The sequence below is a fragment of the Chaetura pelagica genome, unplaced genomic scaffold, assembly GCF_000747805.2.
Source record: "Chaetura pelagica isolate M959 unplaced genomic scaffold, ChaPel_1.0 scaffold23, whole genome shotgun sequence".
Classification (NCBI taxonomy): Eukaryota; Metazoa; Chordata; class Aves; order Apodiformes; family Apodidae; genus Chaetura; species Chaetura pelagica.
Window position 1 is genome coordinate 376,271 of NW_009952884.1, and position 10,529 is coordinate 386,799.

Consider the following 10,529-nt stretch of genomic DNA (forward strand, 5'->3'; position numbering starts at 1 on the left):
TTCTTGTGCCACCAACAGCTTTTGATTTACAGCTAATCTGAAACTCATAGGTTTGAGAAACAAACAATATATAGGACTTTTACATGGAATTTTCAAGATGAAAACACAATCTACCAAGTAAATTTTTGGTCAGTTTACAGTAACTTAAAATACCTCATTTGTTGCTTGGATATAAGAAAGGATCTGTTAACTGTTGAAGCTGCTTAACATCTTTGTTGGAGACATGGACAGTGAGGTTGAATGTATCCTCAGCAAATTTGCTGAGGATACCAAGCTGTGTGGAGTGGTTGACACCCTAGAGAGAAGGGATGCCATCCAGAGGGACCTTGACAGGCTAGAGAGATGGGCCAATGCCAACCTCATGAAGGTCAACAAGGCCAAGTGCAGGGTCCTGCACCTGGGTTGGTGCAACCCCAGGCACAAATACAGGGTGGGGGGAGAATGGCTGGAGAGCAGTCCTGAGGACAAGGACTTGGGGTGTTAGTAGATGAGAAGCTCGACATGAGCCACCAGTGTGTGCTGGAGCCCAGAGAACAACTGCATCCTGGGCTGCATCCAAAGAAGTGTGGCCAGCAGGGCCAGGGAGGTGATTCTGCTCCTCTGCTCTGCTCTGGTCAGACCACACCTCAAGATGATCAAAGGCCTAGAGCACCTCTGCTATGGAGACAGGCTGAGAGAGTTGGGGCTGTTCAGCCTGGAGAAGAGAAGGCTCTGGGGAGACATTATAGCTCCTTCCAGTACTTGAAGGGGCCTACAGGAAAGCTGGGGAGGGGCTTTTCATCAGAGAAGATAGTGATAGGACAAGGGGTAATGGTTTTAAACTGAAAGAGGGGATATTTAGGTTAGATATTAGGAAGAAATTCTTCACTATAAGGGAGGAGAGGAACTGGAATGGGTTGCCCAGGGAGGTTACTGATGCCCCATCTCTGGAGGTTTTTAAAGTCAGGTTGGATGAGGTTTTGTGCAGCCTGATCTAGTGGTGGGGTTCCCTGCTCATGGCAGGGGGGTTGGAACCTGGTGATCTTTAAGATCCCTTCCAACCTTAATGATTCTATGAATATGATCTCTGTAAATGAAAAACTTAATTATGAGAACTGGAAGGAGGTTCATGTAAATTCTTTTTCCCCTTTGCGTACTAATACCTAGTTTGATATATGAGTGTCTGATTTGCAGGTAGTACTCATAATAACCAGCACTTGAAACATTTATATGTTATTGCCTTTCAAAACTGGTATTTAATTTTTTTTTAATTGAAACTAAGTCTTGTTCAAGTCCACAGTTATGTTGGTTTCACCTTCAGTTATATGAGCCTTGCTTTTGCTGGAGACGTGCATGTTTCCTGGTGCATGTGTTCCACCATCTAGGGCAATGAACGGTCTTAAAAACATATGAGTAAGTCTTTTTCTTAAGCCAGTGTTTATGTGTCTCTGTGTCCTTACTGTGGTTGCCCACACGGTTTGAAACCTTCCAAAGAGACAGTTAGAAGAGCACCAACCATCTGGGGTGAAATTTCAGCAGACAGCAAGCCGTACAGAATTTGCACCAAGGGGCAGCAAATAGCAAGAAAGAATCTCAGCTGTAACTTTCCATATTAAAGCTTCCAAGCCTATTTTGCAGAAAACTGAGACAGGTTTTAGTTGTAAATCACCTAGTTGATAGCTGCTGCCAACATTTGTGCAACCTGAGACCCTCCTTTGGCTGAATTATTGACAATAGAATAGGTCAGGAGGCCAAAGCCTCAAAATCAGACATTGAATGTGGACATACCATTCTTGCAGGATAAACCTTAACATTTCAGATGGGCTTCACCTGCTGCAATGACATGGCAAAGCCATAAACCTGGATTCATATGAGCTTCCATCAGTAAAAGTGAACTTGGAAGTGTTGAGCTAGAAATAACATCCACAAACCAAACAAATAATTCATGTTAACATGACAGCATCACTTAGGGAATAAAAATTTTACAGATAAAACCGTAAAGCTACAACATGTGGATCTACCAAAAGTATTAGTATATTTATAATGTCACTCTGTAGATGGTGTTGCCTTATAGATTTGCTGCATTGTGTCTGGCATTGGCAGGCACAATTCCTTATTTTGCCAGACTTGCTCTGTGGTCTTGGCAGACAGCATAGCTTCACTGAGCTTCTTTCCTGCAAGAAAGACATAACATCTATTTTTATCCTAGGTTGGTGAACATTTTTTAGCACTTACTTTTGGGGGAAAAAAACCCCACCACCTAAATATCCGTATACAGTTGATATTTAATATTAAAATGTCTTGAAAATTAAGCTGCTCCAGTCTAAAGAGGATTAATTTATTTAGCAACAGTACACATTTAATGTGCTTCACACAAGAAGCACAGAAGAACAAAATCACATCATTTAAAAATAACTGCATCTCAGCTCTAGGTTGACTGAGTGTATTATAACAAAACTTACAGCCTGTTTGTTGCATGTCTGGAGTTGCTGTGAAAATTTAACTCTATGATAATGGATGCATGATTACAAAATAGATCCTGTTCCACTTGTTTTCTTCCAAAAAGTGAACTCTGTAGTACTTAATCTCATTTCAGTATTTCTTAAAAAAAAAAAGAAGTTATTAAAAATCCTTTTACCCTTATTTTGAAGATCTGAGGAGGAATTACTTGTCCTATTTAGAAAAAGTGTCATCATAATTTTATTCCAGGTCTGAGAATATATATGTTCCAAAGTGGTTCAGCCTCTCCAGGAGAAGGACTGTCACAATTGAGTAAATGACTGAATAATTGGAAATTACACACTATTACATAAGAGCTCCAGCAAACATTTTGAAGGTGTTTTTTGCTGGTACACCCATCTCAGCTGTCTACAGGAGGTTACTTCCTCCATTAAAGCAGATGGCAAAAGAGGTTCTCAGCTCTCCTGTGCTCTGGACTGTCTCAGCTTCTCTTTTGGGATTTCCTCTTTGAAGCTGTTTGCTTTCTGCTACAGTCATGGCACCTCCAGCAGAAGCATGTGGGGAGAGGTGACAGCATAAGGGCTCACAACAAAGAAGCCATTAAAATTGCTGTATTACTCTCCAAAGTCCATCTCTCAAAGTCTAATCTGCCAGTGAATACTAGGAGGCATCTATTTGCCATCATTCTAAACAACAGTGTTATGCTCAGCGCCGTCTCTAAGGGCTGCCAACACCTACTTCCTGGGCTTTTGATCTGCCTTGCGTGTAGGGTCAGTGTGTAAATTTCTCTGTGTTATAAGCCTCTGCCTGACTCCATGTTAGGATTTTCTGTGTGAAGGATCCATATGCTGGAGCAGAAGAGCATAGATGGGCAAACAGTTTCAAAAGAGATTGTTGATTGACTGAGCTGTTTTCTCAAGCAACATCACGTTGTAGAAGAGAGAAGTATCTAGGCTGCTTCTCAGCAGTGCCAGAGTACCCTCACCTCTTACATGTTGTGTTCAACTTATGACACATTCATAACAGGTGCAAAAAGCTTCTTAAAATTATAAAGGGCTTGAGGGATTTACTGACAAGGAGATAATCAGGTTCAAGGCATGTCATATCACCGAGCCCTAGCTAAGATAGAGGCTATAAGAGCTAGAGGAAGAGTTTGGCAGAGCCAAAATGGGTAAAAGTGAGTAGGAGACGAGCCATTCAGGATGAGCAATAATACACGTAGGTTGGTGGTGAGATGGATTACCCTGCAGGAGACAGCTACAGGCAGGAGGAAAGTACCAGCACTAGTCATTTTAAAGGCTAACGAGGGAATTTAAAAAATAAAATTGACTAAGACTGCAAACAGGAGCCTCAATAAATCCCTTTCATCTATAAATGCCGTATTTCAGACATTATTGGACTTTCCCTATAATATAGTTTGATCAATAGGAGACTTTTTAATACAGAATATTGTGCAAGGGTGTTAAAGAGTCAGTCTGATTTTACTGTCCTTTCTCGGTTTTTTGCCTAATCTCTTTCTTCTCCCTGATATTCTTACAATTTTCTCTGGTTTCTCATAAATCTTTAGTCTCTTCTGCCTTGTACTTTCAATTCTTTATTTATGTTGTTGTCTTACCCCATTGCTTTCCCACAAGCAGGTTATGCTGTGTGCTTATCACATCTTCTAGTCCTGAATAAGAAGTGCTGAGTGGGAGGCTTAAGCTGAAACAGGTGACAGAGTTCAATAGTGTTGTTTGGAGCCCAAATATGAGCAAATACAGCACAGGTGCTAGCATATATTGCATCCCAGCCTCATGAGGAGAGCCTGCTAGCAAGGAAGATGCTCTCAGGAATGTATTGATACACAGAGAGCCCTGATCCTTCAACCCTAGAACTTCATTTTGTGCTTCAGTTTCATGCTAGATTAGAATCTGTTGGTGGGTTTATTTGTGAATTGTGAGGCTCTCACTTCTTCATTTGGAGAAGCACTAGATACTCCAGTAACTTGGTGTTATTCTGCACAAGAACCAGGGCTGACTTAATGCTGCAGCAGCCCCTCCAAGAATGAAGGGAAGGGTGGCTTTTTCTCTGTGCTTGCTTTGTATTATTTTCTCTTTAAGTGCTGAAAAGGCTACGGGGACTTTTGCAGTTTTCCCTGCTTCATTCTCTTCCCTTCACAGCCATGTTAGTGACAACTTTAGCAGCAGCAGATGGCATGCAGCAACATTGTCACAGTGAAAATAGTTATATCTGCATGGTCCAGGGGTTAGTCCCTTTTACATGTTTTACAAAACCTGTATGGAATCAGTTTGGTTTAGGCCCTACAGTTGTTACACTCATGGCATAAATCAAAAACAAGTGCTCTGCCAAACAGCAATAGCACCAAGGAATTGCCAGAAGTTGATTCTTTGCATATGGATATAGATGGTGTATCTTTATGGAGGGAGAAGTTGGAAACCCCTGGAGAAAGGACAGGTAAAGCAGCAGGAAGCAACCCAGCCCCTGGAGAAGGTTGCAGAGATGAGGGCTGGGAGCTGTGGCAGGGCAAAAAAGCCCTGCCACTGCCCGCTCTGCTGGGCATGGGTGATCCTGGAGCAACAGGCATGGACAAGTCTTTAAAATGGGAATGCACAGTTTGTATGCTGGCTGCTGTGCACGTTGTACAGAAATGTCTTTGGGATTTGGGTGGAGGGGTTGAAAATGAGGCAGGCTCTGAAATTCCCAGGGGTTCTTCTCTCCTTGATGGGTCAAAATGAGACAGCCAAGCTGTATCCTTCAGAAGAAGTAGTTTGTCACTTTGGAAAGGGATGGGGGCAGGGAAAGAAAAGCACGTCACAGGACGTGAAAAAATAGGTGGATTTTGGGTTTGTTGCATAAGAGAATTACTCCATTCAAATGCAACAGTGTTAAAAAAAAAAATAAATTGCCTTTGAATGGTAGTGTTTTAACAGCAAAAAAGACCAAGTTGTATTGCAGAATCAGAAACAGCTGCATCGTCTCAGCTCAGCCCTGTCCTCCTTTCTGCCTGGCATCCTGTTCCCTGCCAGCAGGAGTTACGGGCTTGCTGAAAGGCTCAGGACTCCCAGCTACAGGGAATTTCACAGCAGCTTGAGAGCAAAAGCAGTATATGACCCTTGAAGTTGGGTATTTCATCAAAAGATGTGCAATTACTGTGTAAGAAGAAGAAATTTGAGGGGAGATAGTGTGTTGACTGAAAATGCAATTTGAGAGTTTGCACATAGACGAGAAGATTTAGAAGGGGCACAGATATGAAAATGGTTCAGATTTGGGGTTAGCAGTTCATCTGAGGAATTCCAGTGCACATGCCAGACACAGAACCATTTCTTGTCTTAAGTAACTAAAAGAACATCAAGAGAGAAGATGGCACTGAGAAGAGCCATTTTCTGGTGGTACTGTGCTAAACCTACTGCACTAGAAAAACAACAATAAATAAGTAAGCTGAGCAGCCTGTTTGTCCCAAGCATGGAAGAATGTGCCTTTAATCTTTCCCCAGGGTATCATGTAACAACTCACCAAAGGTCTGTCCTAACTAAGCTGTTATTTCCAGTATTGTAGAGTAGATTTAAAATGAGTATCAGACATAAGTACTTCTTTGCTTTTTTATTAAAAGGTTAGAGTGAGTTAATCTGCAGTATAGGGCTTCGTTAAAGAATACAATTTTCATTCTCCAAAAAGCTACTTTTAAGCGTAGAAGAAAATTGATGTTTTTCCTAAAGGTCACTACTTACAGGAATCCGCAGGAAAATGTTCATGCCTAGTACTTCATTGTAGAGTCTTAGGCACCTTCCCGATTTTAAATTTTTGACAACATATAATTCAGGTTTTACCTTTTCTTTAAAGAGCTGACAAAGACTAGGGATACCATATAGCAAATTAAATAACTGTCAAGCAGGCTTTCTTAACTGGTTTGCAAGACAGCTAGGATATAGTAGGTTTTGAATACGCAACAGCTATTGAGCTGATACAGCAGAAGTAAAATACCTAATTAACATTTAAAGACTGTTCTTGCCCACTCTAATTTGATGGAGTTTTAGATTAGTGTAATATTCAGTGAAGGAAGAAAATAAATTGTGGAGCCACAGGTATTCAGTGCAGAAGTCTTGACTGAGCTGTCCTTATGCCTGTATTCCAAGTAGTCAAGAAAGGTCGGGTTTTTGTTAAGTAGAAATACTTAAACCATTACAGACACATCAAATTTTTTGTCACTAAACTCAGACTCAGTTTTGGGGCCAGAGAAGTTCTGTTTCCATGAGTGCAGTGGGATTGTTTGCTCACCTTGTCCCTGGCTACTCTGGCATTCCCTGCCTTCCCTCATTTTTTTTTTTCTAATTTATATTTCTTGGTCTTGAGACCACAACAACTGCAACAGATCTGAGAGCACAATAAAGGCAGAAGGCAGCCTCAAGACAGTTGCTTCAGCTTTTTAGTGAACTTTTCTTTTGAGATCCAGTTAATTCCAAGTATAGATACAGATATATGTCCTAGGGGGAAGAAATACTAATAATGGAGGACTAGCAGGGAAATGCAAACTATGTCCTCTTTTTTGTTTGTGGAGTTGCATGTTTCCTGAGCCAGAAAAAACCCAGAGCTGATACTGCTGAGTTTCATCAGCTTGTTTTGAAGTCCTGCAGCAAAAAAATGAGTTGCAGAATTGTTTCTCTTGCCTTATCTTCTTAAGCACGTTACTCGGACCAGAATGTGAACCATGACTGCCCAAGCTGGAAGAGCCATCTCTTGCATGTTGCTCTTTAAAGCTGTGTGCTGGCTTCTGATTTATTGTTGGGTGCAGTGCTGTCTGCTGATTTTGTTTGTGAGGTCATTTGCAGTCCTGTGTAACTTGGAGAGAAGAATTTTCAGGCAGTTGTCTCTTTGGAGAAAGTGAGAGCCCTTAGGTCCTAGGTTTAATGTTCTGTTTGGTGGAGAAGTATTCCTATGATTTCCTGGCCACCTTTACTTCAGACTTAGAAGATTTGAACCGAGCTTGGAACCTAACTTACTTTCTCCTTTTGGTTAAAAAAAGTAAAAATAGGGGCAGGGAAGAAACTGTCAAAAAAAACTGGTCTGTGTTTCTACAGATGCTTTCTGCTTGAATGCAGAGAGAAGGGTGCAAAGTATGTTGGATGACCACAAAGTGGGAAAACGTGGGGTACGCTGTGAGTTAAGGAGGAGTCTGACCAGGGTTGTTTCTTCTCGTGACAGGTGGATGCTGCAGTGACACCAGAGGAGCGCCACCTTTCCAAGATGCAGCAAAATGGCTACGAAAATCCCACCTACAAGTTCTTTGAACAAATGCAGAACTAGGACACCACAGCAGCCTCATGAGTTGGACAGCAGAATGATTGCTTCACTGCCCGTCGGTGTTCAGTTATAGAATAATGTGGAAAGAAAGAAAAACACTCTGTTTTATTATTTACTCATTCTCGCCTTTTGACAGCTGTGCTGTAACACAAGTAGATGCCTGAACTTGAATTAATAAAATCAGTAATGTATTTTCTCTCTCTTTCTCTTTACATTTCAGTCTTTACACTACATTATTAATGAATGTTTTTTGTGTACTGTAAAGAAGTTAGCTGTATTTAACTAGTGCATGGGTAGATTCTCTTTCCCGATTATTTATCATGTAGCTCCTTAGCCAGTTGTATATTATTCTTGTGATTTGTGACAAAAATTAAGTCCTGATTGAAATATGCTTTAAGAATTGATGGGGGATGCTTTCTGTGTCTGTGGGGTTTAGCTGCTTCTCTTTGCTGAGCATTTTTTTCTGATCACTATGCATTTTAAAGTAAAATGACATTTTTTTAAAAATTATTCCAGATGAGTTATTGAAATTCTTTTCCTCTGCAGCTGCATTTTATTGTACAGATTGTTGCTCCTGCTGTATTAGTGGCGTAGAAATCATGGGAATACACATTTGTTTCTTTGTGCCTGTTTTATGTGCACACTTTAGGCATTGAAAGGTAAACTTTATTTTCTTTTCCATGTATCTTTTGAATCTTAAATATTAAAAAGAATCCCTGTTAATTGTGAGCACTTCTGGCAGGGGAAAAGTGCCTGCTGGTCGAAAATTAACAGGGATCCTTTGCAGGATGATTGTACAGAGCCATTGCTTAGGAATTGATAGCTTTCTACACTGTGTTACATAAATAAATCAAGAAAAAAACATTTGGACAAGAGTTTTCTTTGGAGGCAGAAAACAGTGATTTCTGAAGGCCGCATAAGGAGAAAACATGGGTGTTCACACTGAGAGAGGGCTGGAAAGGGATTTTCCTACAAGGATCGCAACACTCGCGGTCGGACTAGAGTAGAAGGAAAGCAGCAGCAAGATGGGGAGGGGAGTGAGGGGCACTGACTTTGGCACACCTGCCCCTCTAAGACATCGTCTCTTTTTTTCTTTTCCTCTCTTTCAGTTTGTATAATAGTGTTTTAATGTAAATAAATACATTCCTGGAGGAGCCCTGTTGTGGTGATGTGTTTTTGCGCCGCCCAGCTGCCCTCGCTGGTGCAGGGGAGAGCAGCACAGGTGACTGACCTCCCACTTCCCTGTCCATCCACAGGAGGAACTTGCCAGCAAGACCTTCTCTCGTCACTGCTGTCAGCTCCCTGGTGACATTGTGCCCTGCAGTTTGCATCATTGCTGAGCACAAGGAAGAGCCTCACAGGCTGCAAGGCAATCCAGCCCTTTATTGCAGCATGACAGTGGGTGCCCAGGAAGGGTAAAACAGCACCAGTGATATTTTCCCAACAGCCGCAGGACAAGGGTGAAGCCCTTGGTGAGATGTGGTACATAAACCCTAGCCTGGCACCTTGTGCCTATTGCTGGCTGGAAGCCACCCTAAGAGCTTCCTACAGCCCCAGGCATGCCCCTGGCAGGGGGGGAGAGCACAGCGATCTATGCCATAGGACTCACTTGCCATGAGAGGCAAGACCATGGTGGGAAGTGGACCAGGTGATCTTCAAGGCAGCCTCAGTACCCAGCTCATAGCAGGCACCCCTCAGGTTTGAGCTGAGATGGAGCTACAAGCTGGGTTATGGAGTAAAACAAGAGGTGCATGTTGCATGAAATAGAAAGCTAATTTCTGTTTCTGTACACCAAATGGGTTAGATAGAGCAGGACTGAGGAAAGAGAGCTAGGAGTAGGATAAAGACTGAAAGGTCTATCCAAGGAAAGCCTCAAGTTAACTGGGATTTTCTGCAAACCAGAGCAGCCTCTTCTCCAGCATCACCTGCAGCTTTTATGTCCACTGTGAAGTGAAGCGTGGCTGCAGCAGGGCTGCACAGCGCAGGTGAGTGGGTGAGTCGCTCCACACCTCAGCTAAAAGAAGACTACAGGTTCCAGCCCTGTTGCACTGACTCATCCTTCCCCATCCATGACCTTCCATAAAAACTCATCTGTTCGGCCAATTCACCCACTGGCTTGGGACACAGCCCTGCTGGCCAGCTGAGCAGGAGGTACATCCATTCAGTGAGGGGACAGTGGGGGCAGGTAGTTTCACAAGCTGCCTGTGAGGGTGTAGGGTGATGAATAGGCACCTGCTAATCTGAACCAGTAGCAAGAAAAACTTTGGAGTGTCCTGGGCCTGTCACCATCCAGGTGTTTATTCCCTTTGCTCTCCCATCCCTGCTATATCAAGGGAATTCAGGGCAAGAGATCAGATCTTTGGAAACGATGTTATTTGCATCCCTTGGAGTACCAGTGTTTGTTATAAAGAATTTGCAGAATGTTCCCAGAGGATTTATCATTTCCTATTTTAAAGCTGGACTGTTTGGACCAGAATAATGGGTGGTAGTGAGCAGAGGCCTTCAGGCCCCAAGTTGCTCCTAAAGATAACAATTTATTTTTTTTTAACAAATATTTAGGGTTAAGTTCATGTCTGTTTGTGTAGATCTTGTTATATAGGTCACACATAACCCCTGGTAAGGAATACGTAAGACTTGTGCTCATGTCCAGTATCATAAAAAAAGATCCCACTTAATGGGGAAGGCAGGACATAATTCAATTTAGTGCAGTCTCATTAAAGGAGCATTATCAAAATTCCTTTTAAGAGAAGCTGGAGTAATCCTTAAGATACAGAGTACCACTGGCCTTTAGA

At 42.2% G+C, this 10,529-nt stretch overlaps 1 protein-coding gene across 6 annotated transcripts in view; it reads left to right on the forward strand.

Annotated features, from left to right (window-relative positions):
* APP (amyloid beta (A4) precursor protein) overlaps positions 1-8,891 on the forward strand; it is a 171,329-nt gene extending 162,438 nt beyond the window's left edge. For all 6 annotated transcript variants that reach the window (XM_009995428.1, XM_009995429.1, XM_009995431.1 and 3 more), the window contains one exon: positions 7,639-8,891. In XM_009995428.1, the coding sequence (XP_009993730.1) occupies positions 7,639-7,740 (102 nt within the window). In that variant the 3' untranslated portion in view covers positions 7,741-8,891. The remainder of the gene's footprint in view (positions 1-7,638) is intronic.
* Positions 8,892-10,529: the final 1,638 nt, after the last annotated feature.